Source organism: Panicum virgatum, chromosome 3N (genome assembly GCF_016808335.1).
Source record: "Panicum virgatum strain AP13 chromosome 3N, P.virgatum_v5, whole genome shotgun sequence".
In the NCBI taxonomy this organism is placed as follows: Eukaryota; Viridiplantae; Streptophyta; class Magnoliopsida; order Poales; family Poaceae; genus Panicum; species Panicum virgatum.
The window spans coordinates 30,187,429-30,205,828 of NC_053147.1; the positions used below are offsets into that span (position 1 = coordinate 30,187,429).

The window sequence follows — 18,400 nt, forward strand, 5'->3', positions numbered from 1 at the left end:
ATGTCGTACGGCCTCTGCTGGATTTGCCTTGGTTTTAACCGCCCGTGCAGGCTGATAACAGAACGGCTAGTTGTTGTAGTTTGTTGGCTCGTGCCCGAGCCCCGATTCCCTGGTGAACTCGAACCTGTTGCTTTGTGGAGTTCGAATTGTGAATTTGTGATTGCCTTGCTAGCCTCTCACGAAGCAACGGCGACTGCGACCGCGGGATTACAATTTGCCATGATCCTGTTGCTCAGGTGCCTTTCGCCTTTTCGGCAAAGTGGTCGGGTACTCCTTGTTCAAAAATAAATACAGTTTTCATTTACCATAAATCAAAATTTCTAGCTTCTATAAAGTTTATAGAAAATATATTGACATCAATAACATTAGATAAATATATTATCGAGATGCTGAATAAGTCCCATCATTTACTTATTATAAGAAATTTTCATTGCTTACGTACCAGGATCATCTTTTCATAATGATGATCATTTTATAGTGGAATGCAGAGAGCAGCAGCTACTTGCGTTCATAAAGTATAAGAAACAGTTGAGGGCCTATCATGATGAATCCACATGCAAACGTGACATCCCTCGGCACATAATCCCTTCATTTTTAGCATCGGAGTAAAAGTGACATGAGATATAACATTATGTACACGGAGTAAAATGTTTTTTTCCTTTTAACTTATGATGCTCTAATTTCACATATTCAACATCTATGTTGTTGTTTCTTGACGTTCGATGAAATCTTATTCACTTTTGTCATAAAACACAAGTAAAACTGCCCATAAAGCATCTCAGAACTTGGCAAAACTTGAATATGACACTTAAAATTATAGGAAGAAACATGGTTCTAGCAACATAACTCTAAGGAATTCTAAAGTTTGAATGGCTTAAACTTGAGAACTATCGAAATAAGGAATACGGGTTGAAAACCTAGAAACATCTTACAAATGTGATGACAAATGGGAGAAGTAGGTTTGAAACTACAATTAAACTATATCTAAGAAAAAGATAACTCTAGTGAGACTTCAAACTTGTTTTTTTCCGTTCCCAAAACTAAGAATCAAATTCGTTGTACCTTTTCAATGAGACGTGGCCTTCTTAATTTTTTTTTTGGGATTTGGGCACCAGATTCAATTGTTTAGATTTTACAACAATTTTCCTCCAGTATTTTGAGTGCCACGAAGACAATTTCCTAGTAAATTATCCGAAAAAGAACATTCATATAAAATTCTAGGCACGCTTAATATACAGCTCAAACATGTCCTCTTTTTTTTTGAGCTTGTCCTTTTGGACCGATTTGAAATTTTTTATTTAGCGTTTATTCAAGGAGCGATGGAGGGTCCACCGTCCAAATCCTCATAATCTGAAAAATACTATAAATCGAAATTAAAGGGATCCATTCATGCACGCGGTTTCAAACCGTTTTCAGCCGTCCAAATCCTCCTTTGAGTGATGACATTTACAAATGATTCGATTTCAAAACTAAGATCTTGCATCACCGTGTAAAAGTTTTTTAAAGAGAATTTTTTCACATTTGAAGTATTAAATATAGACTATTATAAAATTAGTTATAGAATTTGTCTGTAAACTACGAGACAAATGACTAAAACCAATTAATCTGTCATTAGCACATGTTTATTGTAGAAATTACCGTAGTAATTTAGTGTATAATTATGGTCTAATTAGACTCATTAGATTCGTCTCGTAATTTACAAAGAAATTATGTAATTAGTGTTTTATTTCATCTAAATTTAATACTCCATGCATGTGCCGCTCACATTCGATGCCGTAGTTTGAAGTTTTGAATTTTGCATCTAAAGCAAAGCAAGAGTAAACAAGCGTGGACCGTAGCCTTACTGACAGGTGGGACCACTTACCAGATCAGATTCCAACATCGTCATCGGCGGAGGCGGAGGCGGAGCCGTCTCATCGGCGGCGGCGGATAGCCGGAAACCAGCCGGAACCTACTGAACAGGGCACCACCACCACCGATGCTAAAACCCCAGACGGCGTGGACGGCTTCCCTCCCTCTCTTCCTCTTCCGTCGCTGCTCGAGATCCGCGCCACCCCTTTCCTCCCGGCGGCCGCCGGCTTCCCTGTCTCCCGTGAGGGCCCTCCGCATCCCTAACCCCAGCTCCTTCCTTCCTCTATTGCCTCCTCAGTTCTAACGATTCAGCGGATCCGCGATCGAATCAGGGTTTGCAAGCGACGGATGAGTACGCAGGCGCCCCCCAGGTTCGCCCCCCTCCCCACGGAGCAATCTGAATCCCAAACCGATGCCGGTCAGTACCCGTCAGCCTGAAATCCTAAACGAAGCTAATCAGTAATGCTTGCAACAGTGGAACTCCGGTGCGATTGATGTTAACATTCGTTTCGGGTTTTGGTTACAGGGGCTGCGGGGTATCAGTTCCGGCTGGTCTCCTACAACATCTTGGCCCAGGTGTGGCAGTGCTTACTTGCTGATGTTGCTTAGCTTTTGGGCTTAGATTGATGCTGGTGCGTTGCCATCCACCCGCGCCTAATAATTTGCTCTGCTTTGCAGGTTTATGTTAAGAGTTCATTTTTCCCGCATTCTCCATCTGCGTGCCTCAAGTAAGCTCTTGATTGACTAGCTGTTCTGTTGGATTTTTCCATGCAACCATGGTACTACATATGATTCCAACATAATGCTGTATAGTCATGGTGTCTGACAAAGGAAGGAATGGAATTTTTTTCAGGTCTAACCATTCCATGTCTTACTTGAACTATGCTTCATAAGTGGAACAAAATGATATTTATATATACATGAATTTGGTGCCATGAATGATGCCCCAGCAAAACATGATCAAACTAAAAAGCGTGTTTGCAAAGCAATACGACATTTAGATTTTGCTCGCAAATTTATAGTATTGAATTCTTGCAACATATATAGACAATATGGGACATATCTGCCTGCCCATGGGTAGCTATCTGTCCCTTCATAATTTCACTGTTTAGCCCCAAGTTCACTTGGGGGAATTACAAAATTATAGCATTTATGTAGTTATTTGAATCATATGTTTTAGTCTGTTCCCATTCAGCAAACTTTCTGGAGATGCCATCAATGGTTTCACTAACAAGCTTTACACTATGATGTCCTTACATCTGTATTGACATAAAAAACTATTTAAATTTATGTTAAAGATGTTACTACCGTCAAGCTTGCTTTTAACTTCTGTAAATATTCTGCCTATCATGGTGGGTGTGGGCTTGGGTTGGGGGGAGGGGATACACTTGAGCATCACAATCATGTTCTTTTTCCTGCCCCTGACTTATGTTTCTCTTTCATGTTTGGAAAATAGGTGGAAATCTCGATCCAAAGCTGTTCTAACAGAACTCAAGAGTTTTGATGCTGACCTCATGTGTATACAGGTGGGTCCTCATTGTGAACTTTCAACTAATAATTACACTCATTTATGTTTTGTCATCGTGTGCCTGTGTGATCATATAAAGTACTGTATAGTGTTTACAGTCACTTTGCACAGTATGTTGGCTTTTCAGGCTCAAATTTTATTTTTAATAATTACTCCTATATAGGTTTTTATAGTGCCCTAAATTTTTGTAGAGAATGAATAGGAAGAAAACCAAAAAATTGTGCTGAATTGGCATATCTGACCAAATTTAGATGCTACCTTGTGTGTGCCATCTTGTGCCCCACATCTTTTCCTGTCCTCCTCTGAGTCCTCTCTGTACTCCTTGCTTTCCTGTCTTTATCTTCTGTCTACACCTTCTCCTTCTGTTCCTTGGCACCGAGGGGCGATTACAGGTACCACAGTTTACTTCATTTGCTTATTGCATGATACGATACATGTGCTTATACTGATAAAGAGGCTTATAGTAATGGTGGTGTTTTCTTTCTTTTTTTAAAATCTTTTGAAGCGATTCCATCCCCTCACTAGATGGCACGCATACGTAGCCCGGTAGGGGTTTGTCATGTAACGTTAGGTTGGTATGTCTTGATTTAACAAACTGGACCCTGTTTTTGTCCAATTAGATTCCAACTCTATTGCATGTTGTGCAAAATTATTCTTTTCCTATTTTGTGCACAAGATTTTATGGGATGCTGGCATAGCTACTGTTCATGATCATTCTATTGTGTGGAACGATTCTCTTCTTGCTCATGCTTGTAAGTAAAGCAATAAATAATTCATGTGACTCTCACAGGAGTTGGATGAGTACGATACCTTCTACAAGAAAAATATGGAAAATTCTGGATATTCAAGTATTTACATTCAGAGATCTGGAGATAAACAGGATGGCTGTGGTATATTCTATAAAACAAAAAGGTACTGATATTCCCTTGATTGTTATATATGTCACAACAGTTAGTGATCTCAGGAAGAAGCAATGCTAAACTTCAGCCATCAACATATGAGTTCTCTTGCATCCAATTTATTACTGTTGGTCACATGAAAACTGATCATCATCAGTTCTGGTCTTCAATTTGGGAACACATATCCTGTGAATAATTGACTAATGATCTTGAAAGTCTGATATGGGAAATGTTGGGTTTTCTAGTACATTTGCGAATTTGGTGTACAATGCAGAAGTATTTTTCCTTCATCCCCCCTCCTTTTTTTTTGACTCTGTTACCTTTGCAGTGCGGAACTGGTGCAGAAAGAAGGAATACATTACAATGATTTAGTGGAAAAATATGTTCATAGTGATCATGTACATAGTGCCCCGCCAAATAATTCTTCACCAGAAGAAGGTAATAGGAGCTATATCTGAGTATAATAACATGTTACTTGCAAGTTACTCCCTCCGTCCTGAAATATAAGACATTTTGGTTTGTCCTAAGTCAAAGTAGTCTAAGTTTGACCAAATTTATAGAGAAGAGTGTTAACATCTAGCACATCAAATAAATAAATATGAAAATACATTTCATAATGAATCTAAACCCTCTTAGGTTGCTCCGCTGCGTATACTTCGGTGGTATATCTTGTGTAATATCGAATCCTGAATCTGTTGTATGCTAGGACGGTCCAGCAGCTCCGGCTATTCCTGTTGACCTCCTAGGGCGCTTTCAAAAAGCGCGTCATTTGTATGGTTACTTTCTTCTACCTTAATTACAAAGATGCGCAAATCTTTTGCATATTCAAGAAAAAATAATGAATCTAATTATTCTTATTTGACATTCAAAATACTATTACTCTTTTTTGTAAATTTGATCAAACTTAGAACAATTTGACTTAGGACAAACCAAAATATCTTGTATTTCAGGATGGAGGGAGTATATGTTAGAACGGGTTGTTCTTTGTTTTGTAAGCTCTTAATAAATCTATCGTTGGAGATGCATTGCATATCAGTTTCTAGCGAGTAGACAGACTACCCCAATCTCAGGCTGTAGCTTTTTCCTGTATGTAGACTTTTATTATCTCTTCCCTGGTTTGATGCTTGACGTTAATACTCCATGCTGTTTTTTTTTCTCTTTGTCAGACACGAATGCAAAGCCAGATAATAGCAAGCGTGGAGATCCAAATGATCCACGCATAAGATTGAAGCGTGACTGTGTTGGTTTACTCGCAGCTTTCAAGCTCAGTGATCCTTGTGATCACATTTTAATCGTGGCGAATACACATATTTATTGGCAAGTGTAACAACCAGAAATTTCCACTCTCTTTGGAAGATGCTTTCATAATTCACTGTATCTTTTTGTTGTATTTGATCTTAGCTGTATTTGTTGACAGCAGTTTCCAACAAACGTGTAAATTTCTGGTTGATGCATAATTCTGTAGGGACCCAGAATGGATTGATGTAAAGTTGGCTCAGGCAAAATATCTTCTTTCAAGAGTCTCTCAGTTTGAGCAACTCATCTCAAATAAATTTAATTGTAAACCTTCAGTGATCATTGCTGGCGACTTTAATTCAACCCCAGGCGACAAGGTATGCCTTGCATTTATTTCATTGCCTTTTGAAGCTGACTTACTTAAAAGAGCATCATGTTGTGCTTTTGCTATTCTTGTTATCTAGCGTAATACAAAGTGTAGGTAGAACCATCTTATTATAGAGGTGATTCTGAGAGCATCTCCAAGAGTTTTTCTAAATTTTACTCTCTAAATATCCTTTGGAGAGCCTTCTGCATAAAAATCACTTTCTATATGTTTTCACTCTCCAAAAGACTTTCTATATCTTGTGTATACTTTAGAAAGCCATTTTCGTTATCCATCTTTGGCTAGCGAGAAATGCGTAATGGAGGATGGATACATTTGGAAAACCACTTAAAGAAGCTGTTGGAGGGTATTTTTTTCATCAAAAGCTCTATTCCTAACAATGAGGAAAAATATAGAGTCTCTTGGAGTTGCTCTGAGTCTTTTCTTTTTCAATCCTATTATTGAGTGTATTACATTTTGTTGAGGCATGTATGGACCACATGGCATGTAAAACATCTTATAATGAATGGACATAGCTGCAGATCCATGCTCCACTGAACGATATCAGAAACTTTGCATAGTAGCTCAATTTAATCCAGTCATCGTGTGTGGCATATTGGTTTTACGATGAACATAATCTGTCAAACAGTCCCAGCTCATTTGATTAAGTACTGCAATTTTCAGGTATACAATTATCTTGTATCAGCCAACTTAGAATCTACAGATGAAGCTCTGATCAAGTTACGCAGCCTTTATGCTGCGAATGGAGGAGAGCCAGAGTTCACAAACTACACTCCTGGTTTTACTGGTACACTGGACTACATATTCTTGTCGAACGGTAGTTCAATAAAACCTACTAGCCTACTTTGCTTGCCACGAGGGGATTCTGCTGATGTGCAAGGAGGTCTGCCCAACTTTCAACATCCTAGTGATCATTTACCAATTGGTGCTGATTTTCTTGTACTTAACAGATAGTACACAGGCATGTCGCTTTTCCAACTGCAATAGAAAGTGGCTTTGAATATTTGATTTGTTTGCACAGTTCAGGCTTCAGATTCAAAGTGTAATATCGGAAGGCGCATTTCCTTTTTTTTTCCCTTGTAGAGCCAAGAGCAATTAGTACCAATTATTATTTGTTATTTATAGTTTAATATGTGTGCATACAACCATACGTACGACTCCCTTGCACAACCATGAATCACAAGGGTTCAAATAACCTGGCTGAAACAGAATAGCAGGTTAGTATATGTTAAATAGATTCTATTAGTATGGTACTGTGAATGGACATGGCTGAACTAAGATCATGACCCAGTCCATTGGGGGCACATTTGCATCTATGGATGGTAATGGCACAGCTTGGAAACATCATGAATCCAAAGTGCAATTTTTCGGTCAAGGTTTTTAAGATGAAAGTCGATCACTATGTACATCCAGTGTAGTTGCGCGCTGAGCATGACAGTTAGATCTTTATTATTTCACTATTTCAGTGAAACAGCAAGCAGCCATGTTGCATTGTGAACTCCCTACAACCTTTGACTACCAAATGTTTTTTTTTTGATCGGAACGCACCTGTATACTACCAAATGTTTTAGCAAGAATAACTTCATGTGTTTCTTGAAATCTTATCAGATCGTGCTTACAAAAGAGCAGGGATGACTGATTCTGGATAACAAATATGTGAGTGGTGTTATGACAAGTGAGTTGTAAAAGGAACTACCAAAATTTCAGAAGCCAGCAGCATATCTCAAAAACATTTTGCAACGGCTACAGCAGAACACTACCGGGTTTTCCCATTTTCAAGAAGCAACACAGCAAGCCGATAAGATCATTGCAGCATCTTGCCTATTTTCTTCTCTATGATCTTCTCTATGATCTTCTCTATTTTCTTCAGGAGGCCACATATTAGACATAACAATGAACATAGGTACATATAACCAATCGTCAAACAGTATGGCCACTAGATTACATTTTGTGGGAGAGGCGCACAAACATTGGTATTGGCGCAACATATGCAAATCGAACTGTCCATGTAGAACACATGTAACAAGCAAACCAAGGTACATTAAACAACGTATGAAAACTAGTTACATAAAAGTAATAATTGATCTGTAGAAGAATGGCAGCTAACTTGTATGTACATATAAGCTCTTTGCTAGACGATAGTTCTGGTGAAGCCTTAGAGGATTTAGCACCTGATGGATCGAATCTTCTATTTTCTTTCTTCCGGAGGTGATGACTTTATAGAATTGAACTGGCCAAAAAAGGTTAGGGTAAAGCCCGACAGTCACCATTACACCACCTCCAGATGATATATATATGTAGTCTATTCTTTTTTCTTCTCCTTTTCTCTTCTCTCTTTGATCAATGACGAGCAACACAATGGTAGCATTGTGCATGCAGCTTCAATCAACAGGCAAGCAGGCAGTGCCGAAAAATCATCTCCAGATACTCCCATGAAAGCAGCAAGAACAACTCCAAGATAGCCACTGACGATAGTGGCAAGGGCAAGTGCAGACATAACGAAGGCCATTACTGATCCCTCACAACCAGCAGGGCAAAGTTTTGCAATATGGACACTGAAGGGTAGCACCTTGAAAAACATAAGACCCTCAAACAACCCGGAGAAGATAATTGTGTATATGGAGTCTGGTATTCTGATCTTCCTGTATATTCCCTGAACGAACAACACATCCGACAACATTACGAGTGCTAAGGCAAACTGCAGAACTGATAGGACCTTACGGGCAGACATTGTTTTGAAGTATTTGTTGTATGACATGCTCCAGGCCAAGAGTGCCACTTGCCCAAACACCTTTGATAAGCCGATAACTGATGAGTCTAGTCTTAACACTTCAGTCTAATAGAAGAACATGGTCCCAAGTAGAAAAGGTATGACAGTGTACGATAATGTAAACCATATGATTGACCAAAACATTTCAGGCATACACAGGGCACATGACAGCTCTTTGACTTGCTTACGGATGCTGGTGAGTGCCGATAGATTGGTAGCTGCCTTTGGGAGTCTGAGGGAGCTCTCAGGTATAGCCACAGTTGTGAAGAACTGGATCACGAGAAGGATTGCAAAAAACAGAAACATGATTTTGGGAGAAAAATAACTGAGAGCAACGCCACCAAGGAGATTTCCTAAAGCACCAGCAGAGGAGCCAAACATCCAAGCAAAGGATTGAAGCTGACTTGACCCTGAGGAAGAGGTCACTTGCTTCCCAGCCTCTGCTACTATGGCATCATTGGCAACCTCACAAATGGAAGCACCAAAGTTGCTCAAGAGGAGAAAAATGGTAAGAACTGGAAGGGAAATAGCTGGCCAAAGGGAAATGGCTAACCATGAAACTGCCTGCAAGAGAGCTGCAACCAAAACAATGAAAAGGCAGGTTAGCATGATAATTTTCACTCCAGTAATAAACAGTAGTAGTGCAATATATTGTAAGCATTTTTTGGAGAATGGAGTCATTGGTACTGATATTTATGGTTTTAAAAGTTACAGAAATGTCCTTTGGTGCCTGGAAGCGATCGTCTGCTGTGCCTATTAGTTTTCAATTTTTGTCCTATCAAGATCTCTTGGTATGAAGCTTCAGTCCTTTGGATTCAATTAGCTTCTTCTGTTGGTTATCTCCCTAGTCATATTTTTTGTTACTCAACTGATGCGATTTACTCATGAAGCTAAGTAGGCTAAACTGAACTGAAATACAAAGACTTGAGTGATGTTACCTAATTGTTAGTATGGTATTTGTAAGTAGAAACCTAGACTAAAATTATGATCCGTGCGTCTACAGCTTTATGTTTCGGGTCCATTGGAACAAGATGCTTCACCATCTTTATGGAATTTCATCATGATGCTTGTCGTGTGCAAGAAGACATTTTGAGATGGACAGCAAGGATTACATCAAAAGTTGACAGCACACTCATGCACTCATGCGTGATCTATTCGGGTTGGGAACTTTCTTGCTTTGATGATTTGTGAACGCGTAATATTAATACAAGAGCAAATTTGGTGGAGCACCGTGTAAAAGTTGTTGCTTTTTGAAAGGCAATTCAGAAAAGAAGGAAAAGGCGAATGGTAATTAGAAGAAAAAAGAAAAAGGTGAAAGAGAACAGAACGGGGGAGAAGAATCAAGAGGACAGGGCGGTGCGTAAGCATATTCTTTGCGGTGGTGTCAATTGCTATGGGACAAACATGTACGAACAACATGAGAGAAAAGAATGTAAAAGATCCAAGGGTGGTAACTCTGTCACTGTGAAGACAGCGCAAAAGGAGAGATCGAGAGATGCTATTGCATATTCACATTCCTCACTGACCGCTAGCATACTCTATTGACAAAATAACAAATACAGTGCAAAATTCATGCAAAATTCCATCTTAGTGGGATTGACCAAGAACAATAAACAAGATACATACAATTCAAAAATTCCGAAAAAAGGATTCGGGGGGCAATTTTTTACATAAGTTCTGGAAAATTAAGAGGAGAATGATATGACGACGACGTGAATTGGTAACGGCAGAGGTGGGTTTGGGATCTGGGCAAGAAATGCAGGAGCAGATTAGTGAAGGGGAATGGAGGAGTGGGCGTACCGCCGATGGCGACGTAAGGCAGGCGCCGGTGCCCGCGTATGGGAACGGCGTCGGAGAGGAGGCCGAGGAGCGGCTTGGCGACCATGGGCAGGTTGGCGGAGGCCTGGAGGATCTGCAGGGAGGAGGCGGCGACGCCCATGCCGTCCTTGAGGAAGAAGTTGACGCCCAGCCACGGGAACAGCCGGAACCCCTGCACCCAGAACCCGACCCCGATCACCAGCCGCCGCCTGGCCTCCGCCGCGGCAGCCTCCGCCGCCACCTTCTCCTCCTTCTCCATGGCGACCCACCTGTTCCTCCCCCAACCGTCGGAATTCAAATCCGAATCTCGCGTCGGCTCCGCTCCTCCCGATCCAAGAGGGGAAGGCACTGTGAGCTGGTGGGTTCTCCCACCCCCGCGTACGAGGACACGTACAAAGGGGGAGGGATTTGATTAGTTTCGCCGGAATTTATTATTGGCGCAGCGGATTCACGGTGCGAGGGGAAGGTGAGCACGCGGCGGGAGTTCTAGAGCTCTGGAGCTCTCCGCCTCCGCGGCAGCATAAACCGAACGCCACGGATGGGCTCAGCGTGTAGCCACGCTGGATTTTTCAGGGGCCCGCAATCATGTTGATGAGCTATTACTATGAACCGGTCTAGTCTAAATATCTAATATGCGGTCTCATGAATTATCATGTCATCTTAATTAAGACGACGTAACATGCAATACATATAATAGATTGTCTTATAAACTGACTCATAGTAATTTCACTTGTGCATAGAAAAAAAATATTGTAAGTTGAATGATAATACAACTCGTATAATGGTGAGAAAGTGGTCTTATAGTTTTAAATTTTAGCCTATGAGATGGTTGTCTCACGAAATAACCACTTTGTTCTCTCGCCACACTCTCTCTGACATTTAATAAAAAAAATTCTATATGATTTTGCATGAGATAACATGGAGACTGCACATGTAGCAATGTACTCGTCCTAATATCTTGCTTGGCTCGTAAAACTCTTCTACTGGTTGCTCACATCCATGCAAGACAATGCTGATTGTGCTTTGTGCAGCAAAAAGGGGAAGCAATCCATCATCTGATTCTTGGTTGCTCTGTTAAAGAAACAGGTTTGCACAAGAATCAAGATTGCTTCTTGTTCCAAAATTTAAAGACCACCAGCACTAAGTCGATTCGTTTGGTGTTGTTGCAAGTTGCTACAACGTGCAAAGGTTTCAAAACCTAACGTTTGCAACAACGTAACATGTGAGCAAACAGCTAAAGTTTGATCCCATTTTGGGCTTCTAGACTCGCATATTTGTTCCGGAGAAACCAACAATTAGCAGTAAAAAAGCACCAAAAGTCATTCCAAGGATGACCCTAAACGCAAGTTAATTAATAAGTACGAAATGAGAGTAGTGCTCTGCAGTGAGAGAGAGAGAGAGTCGCAAAAGCACTCATAAAATGCCGGTCAAACATACTTCGTTCGTTCTAAATTACAGATCTTTTTAGCAAATCTAAATATATTTAATGTTTACTATGTATCAAATATACGCTATGTGTATTTGGAACGGACGGAGTACCATATAACAAAGAGCAGGTACTGAGTTGCCTCATAATTCAAAATAACAGAACAATACTGGCTTGTCTATATCCTCAACCCATTTGCGACGCAGGTGGTTTTTGTTTTGTGATTAATGCTAGCGTTTGTTGATATGTGCATCAGGCCAAGCCCATCTTTAAGCGTAACTGAAGGACTTTGAGTTTTGCGGCTTTTTTTATTTTTATATTTTTTAAAAATGTTTTTTACATAAAAATATTTTCGGTTTCATATTTTACAGTTTTATACCCCTACCGCCCGGCAGGGGGGCGGCAGGGGCCTACATATAAATAAATATAATTTTTTTGCGCGGAGGCCCCTGGCGGGGGGCGGCAGGCTGCCTGCCGCCCGGTGGAGGGGCGGCAGGTCCCCCCCAAATATAAAAGCTGAGCCCCTTCCCTCGCACCCTCATTTCATGCCCCACGAGATCCAGAGAGGGGAGATGGAGAGAGGAGGGGTGAGGGAGGTAATTCCACCGGCGAAGCCCCGGATTTTGGATCCGAACCGCAGGTAACTAATATTTCTCAACTTTCTCATTGAAATTTTTTATATATTTAATTCTATGATTAGTATTTTTTATTATTGCAAGCACTTAGGGTTCGGATTAGTGGTTATAATTGAAGTCATACCATGTTTCTAGATATTAGATTAATTAAAATAAAGTCTTTGGATGGCCAGATATGTCGAGCAAGGTGGCGTTTCAAGTTCATTACGGTGACTTCTATAGAATTATTCATGATTTCTATAGAGTAAATCTATCAGCATTGGAAAGAAGACAGTGCAGTCTAGATAAATCCCTAGAGAGGAGTTTTGAGTTCATACGGAAATGTCTTCACAGAAAGTTCAATGTGAATCCAAAGACCCATTTACTTACGGTTCATACCTTAACTTCCTGGGAAACTAATGAGGATTTCTGGGAGTTGACGACTATAAGTAGTACGCCTATAACGAGAAATATTGGTTACCTGCGGTTCGGATTCAAAATCCGGCAGGGCTTCACCAGTGGAATTACCTCCTTCACATCTCCTCTCTCCCTCTCCCCTCTCTGGATCTCGTGGGCAGGAAATGAGGGTGCGAGGGAAGGGGCTTAGCTTTTATATTGGGGGAGCCTGCCGCCCCCCTGCCGGGCGGCAGGCTCCCGCCAGGGGCCTCCGCGCAAAAAATATATATTTATTTACATGTAGGTCCCTGCCGCCCCCTACCGAGCGGTATAAAACTGTAAAATATGAAACCGAAAATATATTTCTGTAAAAAACGTTTTTAAAAAATATAAAAATAAAAAAGCCGCTTGAGTTTTCGGGGTGGAATGGACCGGCCCAAACTATCTATTGGGCTCCAAATGAACTAGGCCGCTTCTCGGCTCGGTCCAGCTCAGATCCCGGTGCCCAACGCTGCGATACGCGCCGTCCACTGATTGATCGGACGACGGGGAATACACGCTCGGCTCCTCTGCGCGGCTGTGCCCCACCTCGGCACGAATCGACTACGGGCCGTAAGAGTAGTGGTAGGACCCACCCAAAAAAAAGTAGTGCCACCCAACGCAGAAGCCAAACTTCCCCAATCTCCGCGCCGCCGCCGTTCCCGTCGTCGTCCGCCGTCCCGGTCGCACCCTCGCCGTCGCCCACCGACCCCGACCTTCCTCGTCACTACCGGTCCACCGGGGGCGGCGCCATGTCCCAGAACAACCCCTCCCAGCTCCTCCCCTCAGGTGCGCTACGGAAGAGCCTCGCTTTACATCGAGCGGTGGCTCGCGGTTCGCTTGTTTATTACGCATTATGCCTTTTTTTTTTGGTGGTCCGAGTTGTTGAATCGGCAGTTTGCTTTTGCATGGCGTGTGCGGCTTCCTTCGATGCGCGGATCGGTGCGGTGAGCAGAGCTGATCGACCGCTGCATCGGGTCCAAGATCTGGGTGATCATGAAGGGGGACAAGGAGCTCGTCGGCACCCTCTGCGGCTTCGACGTCTACGTCAACATGGTGCTGGAGGACGTCACCGAGTAGTATGTGAAAAATCACTACAAACCCCTAAACCCTAGTCTCTGCTCGCTCTTTTACGCTGTTTCGTGTTCTAAGGGCTACTCTTGTTTGGTTAGGTTTATTTTCAGTTTATTAGTTCAGACCACTTTCTCACCCTGTTGTGACTAATTTTTTAGTGAAAAATGTCGCTGCTCATTGCATCAAAGTGGCGGAGCTCGGACAATTTCATAGGTTATAGCTAATATTGTCTAAATGTTTAGTGCAAAAATGTCGCTTGTGCTCATTGCATCAAATTGGCAGAGCTTGTACAACTTCAATTGTGCTTCGAGATCTTTGTTATAGAGGGTAGTTCAGAGCAACGCATTGCTGGGTTTGTATATGACTTAATTTTAATGAGAAAGGACATCACCGAGTACTTCTTCGTAAATCACTCCAAACCCTTATACCTCACTCTCTGTTCGTTTATGTTGTTTCATGTTCTCTTGTTTTGAGTTTATTTTTCAGTTTAGTTCAGACCATCACCAGGCTGTGATTAAATTTTTAGTGCAAAAATGTCCTGGGCTCATTGCGTCATAGTGGTGGAGCTTGGACAATTTCATAAATATAGCTAATCCTGTGAATTGTGTGTTGAGATTTTTGTTATGGGGGTGTTTGTTTCCACTTATAATCAGATTCTAGATGGAAATAATCCAAAATCCCACCCAAACGGCCTGCTTATTTCTCGATTATGTGAATCGCGGCTTCTCCCAAAATCACGGATACAACGTGAAAGGGGGATTCTTCCCACCGCGTCTCCCGAGTCGCGTACCCCAGAAGCGAGCGGCTTTCCCCCCGATACCCCCGGTCCCCGTGCGCCCCCTGTCGAGCGCGACCCCCGGCAAGCCCCTCAGATCCGTTCCCTCCCTACCGCCGGCAAGCCCCTCCTGGCGCTGCGCCCCCTCACCTACGGCGGCCCCCTTCTGCGCCGCCTTCGGGAGATGGCCTCTCCTGCGCTCGAGATTCCGCGTCGTTCGCCCACGCTCGAGATCCCGTGCCATCGGCTCCTCCTGGCGCCCACGCTCGAGATCCCGCGCCGTCGGCTCCTCCAGGTACCTGCTCCGGCGCGAGATCCATCACGACAGCGGCGGCCGCCGGGTGGAGCTGGTGCGCCTCCACCTCCAGCCACGCGTGCACCATGGTGCCACGCCTCCACCGACCACGCGGAGGACATGCCTTTCAATCCGCGTGAGATTGTGCAGGACACGCCTCCAAGATTGTTCCTTTTTCCAACATTACTTAAGGATTGCAATCTTCCTTTGTAGATAATCGTGAGCATTTATCCCATTTATGTAATCGTAGTTTAGAAATATAATTTGTGACATTAATCTATTTGATCTAATAGTAATATAATTATGTAGTTAAGATACTTAAAAAATATAAAAATTATTGAATTCTGTTTGTATTCAGCAAAAAAATGAGATATCATCAGCCTCAAGGGCATTTCAGACATTTTACCACTCAACTCAGAGAATCGACTCAAAATAATCAGGATTGCCAAACACCCAGCTTATTCAGACAGCCGATTCTCCAGGCAGCAGGCTTATCTCAGAATCCTGATTCTCAGAAAAGCGGAAACAAACAGGGCCTATAGAGCTGAGCTTGAACAGTGTCTAGGTTTGGATATGACTTATATGAAAAAGCTATGTCGAAGGGCTGAGCTTGAACAATGTCTAGGAGATAGTTAATCTTACCACTGTTGTTTGAGAGCTATGTTACAGGGCTCTTTACTCGACTGCCCAGTTAGTATCTACTTAATGAGAGAACCATAGCATTCAGGACTTTTAATTGGGAAGGGGGAGACCATGACCCCATCTTGTCCAAGAAAACTCCACCTGTAAGCAGTGGCTGACCCAGAAAAGTTTTGGAGCGTGGGCGACAATACTGTGCCCATCTGTACTTAGATTAATTTGTGCTTGTTGTGTGCATTGACCATCTATTCTGGGCTTATGTACATGGTATTTCTTTTTCCCTGAGCCGTGCAGGTGCCCTTCTGCTCACCTGGGAGCCCGGGCAAGCGCCCAGGGTCGCTGAGCCCTGGGTCCTCCCCTGCCCGTAAGGATGCTCCAAGCTTATTAGTGAAAGCCAACAGAGATGCAACCAAGGATAGCTTGCCATTGCAGTCAGATCTAGTTAAATGATTCAAAACTCCAGATTTAGAGAAACCAATTCCTACACATCAAACTCCTTCCTACCAGCAAAAGGCTTAATTTGTTTGCTTTGCCAATTCTGTACATAAGCTGCAACATTCCAGAAGAACACCCTTTTAATGTCTTACTAGGTGCATTGTCCAGTTTCCCGAAGCCAGTGTCTTGCAACTCATCATAGTAACATTCTCTGTAATTTTTTGAAAGTACAGGGGAGGTTTGTGTTTCTTTGATTCAAAATGTTGATATTGGCTGCTCTCTGTTTTCCTCTAAAACTTGAATTTGCTACACTCAAGTTTACTTAGATCTGATTTGTTCGCCTGCCCTATTAATGATTTAGTGCAATTGCTCTTTTGAACCAGTTTATTGTCTTGTTCTGCAGTGAATACACGGCTGAAGGGCGTCGCATTACAAAACTTGACCAGATACTGCTGAACGGCAACAACATAGCCATTGTAAGGATCTCGATTAAATATTGCTTATGTTAAGTGCTTTCATTGCTGTCTAATGCCAAGTGCCATGTCTAACACAATTGTGTGTCCTGTCACAGTTGGTTCCTGGTGGTTCACCACCCGATGTGTAATGAGCTTGTGCTTCCCAGTGACGATTTGAGGCGAAGGCAGCTTGGTGAACTCTGCACCTTATGTTGGTCAGAAGCATTGAATGTTTTCTCACCTCAAATGTGTCTCTCCTGTTCGTGATTGTACCGAAATTCGTTAGCAAGTCTGTCAACTTGGAAGCTCTCTCCTGTATTGAACTTACTGACCTCTCGGTAGAGGGACTTGCATATGCTTATATGATTGGCTATGCTGATTCCGATGCTCATCATCATCGTGAATCCGAGTTATGGATTAAATCCCTAGATTGCTGAAGCCTGGCAAATTGAAGTTTTATCGGCAATAGTTACATTTGTATGTGAATCCGAGTTATGGATTAAATCCCTAGATTGCTGAAGCCTGACAAATTGAAGTTTTATCGGCAATAGTTACATTTGTTTGCAGCAGTCTTGATAGGACTATAGAAGAAAGAGTAAATTGCATTCCAGGTCTCCAAACTTATCCCTTGTTTCGCTTGGATTCCTGAACTCTCAAATCGTGCATGTGAGTCCTTTAACCTTGTTTAGTGGTTCATCAGCAGTCCAAAACCTGCTAGCACAGCACCCTTTGCCGACGTGGTCTGCCACGCGTGTCGTGGTTTTGCAAAGGAACCTCTGCCATTTAGTTTTGGTCAAACCCTAGTCCTCGGCGTCTCCTTGATTGCCAATTTAGCACATTAGCCCTCTCCAGGGGACTTATTTGGTCGCCACCCCCAAATCGGATAGGGTTCCTATGTTCCCTTTCGCTCCCTCCCCCTTCCCGCCACTGTGTCCTCGATGGTGCTGCTTCCGTCCGGGTGCCATGCACAGCGAATCGAGCGCGTTGGCCTCGAATCCGAGTGCAGAAAAGAAGCAGCAGCAGGAAGGAAGCCAAGAAAGAACCTAGCACCAGAAAAGAAGAAGCAGCCAACAACAGGAAGGAAGAAGAAAGCAACTGCAGCAAGGAAGGATTAGGATAGCTAGGAAGGAAGAATCATGCTTTTGTACAGCCAGGGTGCATGCTTTTGTCTAGGCCATCTATGGAGCTTTTGTATAGCACAGAGTTCTCTTTTGTGTAGATCATATGGGAAAGCTAGGATAGGATATGCCCACATCTACTATTTTGTTTTCCAAACAATATGGTCCAAATCTCTTGTGCTCAACTTATTGTAGTCAAAATCTGAAAACAATGACAGATTGCAAGCCACAATGAATGGATGGTTAATCCGGCTCACTGTGTGCTATCACTTCATGAGACAATGAATGACATTGCAAAGAGAATAAGATGATGTTCCATTAGCTGAACAAAAGAGTTCATACATTGCACTGCATACATAGCTACACATACAGTACTCCTGCACTTGCTACTGATTCTCGGATACATTTTCAAATAGCTTCCATTACTGATGAACTTGTTTCTTTCACTTGATGAGGGTAACAAACAAGTTCAGCACAGCCTTCACCAGAAACCCGCATTGCCGAGGAATAATCACTCACCTTGTAGAACAGACAACAAAAGAAGACTCGCCCTTTGCTCCACTCCTTTCGCGACCGGCGCTGCATGACTTTTGCCCCTCCGTATTTCGTGCACCAGATGAGTGGGAGGTGACCGGGATTCGAGGCCT

At 42.5% G+C, this 18,400-nt stretch overlaps 3 protein-coding genes across 8 annotated transcripts; 2 read left to right on the forward strand and 1 right to left on the reverse strand.

The window, feature by feature from the left end:
• Positions 1–1,848: 1,848 nt before the first annotated feature.
• LOC120665628 (carbon catabolite repressor protein 4 homolog 4-like) lies at positions 1,849–7,044 on the forward strand. 2 transcript variants are annotated; one of them, XM_039945238.1, is made up of 10 exons: positions 1,849–2,092; positions 2,184–2,269; positions 2,378–2,427; positions 2,530–2,579; positions 3,308–3,377; positions 4,170–4,291; positions 4,607–4,716; positions 5,445–5,595; positions 5,744–5,891; positions 6,563–7,044. In XM_039945238.1, exons 2-10 carry the CDS (start codon positions 2,200–2,202, stop codon positions 6,851–6,853), a joined length of 1,062 nt encoding a protein of 353 aa, XP_039801172.1. In that variant the 5' UTR covers positions 1,849–2,092; positions 2,184–2,199; the 3' UTR covers positions 6,854–7,044. The 2 variants fall into 2 exon arrangements, with proteins under 2 accessions (XP_039801172.1, XP_039801173.1); XM_039945239.1 differs by lacking the exons at positions 1,849–2,092; positions 2,184–2,269; positions 2,378–2,427; positions 2,530–2,579 and adding an exon at positions 2,638–2,704.
• A 736-nt stretch (positions 7,045–7,780) lies between these two features.
• LOC120665629 (probable folate-biopterin transporter 7) lies at positions 7,781–11,064 on the reverse strand. 5 transcript variants are annotated; one of them, XM_039945243.1, is made up of 4 exons: positions 10,470–11,064; positions 9,223–9,244; positions 9,074–9,134; positions 7,781–8,939 (listed from the first exon to the last, which is right to left on the reverse strand). In XM_039945243.1, exons 1-3 carry the CDS (start codon positions 10,744–10,746, stop codon positions 9,116–9,118), a joined length of 318 nt encoding a protein of 105 aa, XP_039801177.1. In that variant the 5' UTR covers positions 10,747–11,064; the 3' UTR covers positions 7,781–8,939; positions 9,074–9,115. The 5 variants fall into 5 exon arrangements, 4 of the variants coding, with proteins under 4 accessions (XP_039801177.1, XP_039801176.1, XP_039801175.1 ...); XM_039945242.1 differs by having other exon boundaries at positions 7,781–9,134; XM_039945241.1 differs by having other exon boundaries at positions 9,074–9,244; positions 10,470–11,055.
• A 2,488-nt stretch (positions 11,065–13,552) lies between these two features.
• On the forward strand, positions 13,553–17,155 carry LOC120665631 (sm-like protein LSM5). Its single transcript, XM_039945244.1, has 4 exons — positions 13,553–13,751; positions 13,918–14,041; positions 16,584–16,656; positions 16,752–17,155. The coding sequence occupies exons 1-4, from the start codon at positions 13,715–13,717 to the stop codon at positions 16,782–16,784; spliced, it is 267 nt and encodes an 88-aa protein (XP_039801178.1). The 5' UTR covers positions 13,553–13,714; the 3' UTR covers positions 16,785–17,155.
• The last annotated feature ends 1,245 nt before the right edge of the window (positions 17,156–18,400 follow it).

What these genes read in the sequence shown, in the direction of transcription:
- LOC120665628 (XM_039945238.1), top strand. Translation starts at nt 2,200, where the DNA reads ATGAGTACGCAGGCGCCCCCCAGGTTCGCCCCCCTCCCCACGGAGCAA. An exon ending in TAATTCTTCACCAGAAGAAG is followed by an intron (nt 4,717 to 5,444) that starts GTAATAGGAGCT and finishes TCTCTTTGTCAG; the next exon opens with ACACGAATGCAAAGCCAGAT. An exon ending in ATTCAACCCCAGGCGACAAG is followed by an intron (nt 5,892 to 6,562) that starts GTATGCCTTGCA and finishes TGCAATTTTCAG; the next exon opens with GTATACAATTATCTTGTATC.
- LOC120665629 (XM_039945240.1), bottom strand. Translation starts at nt 10,746, where the DNA reads ATGGAGAAGGAGGAGAAGGTGGCGGCGGAGGCTGCCGCGGCGGAGGCC. An exon ending in GCCTTACGTCGCCATCGGCG is followed by an intron (nt 9,245 to 10,469) that starts GTACGCCCACTC and finishes TTTTGGTTGCAG; the next exon opens with CTCTCTTGCAGGCAGTTTCA.
- LOC120665631 (XM_039945244.1), top strand. Translation starts at nt 13,715, where the DNA reads ATGTCCCAGAACAACCCCTCCCAGCTCCTCCCCTCAG. An exon ending in CTCCCAGCTCCTCCCCTCAG is followed by an intron (nt 13,752 to 13,917) that starts GTGCGCTACGGA and finishes TGCGGTGAGCAG; the next exon opens with AGCTGATCGACCGCTGCATC. An exon ending in CTGGAGGACGTCACCGAGTA is followed by an intron (nt 14,042 to 16,583) that starts GTATGTGAAAAA and finishes CTTGTTCTGCAG; the next exon opens with TGAATACACGGCTGAAGGGC.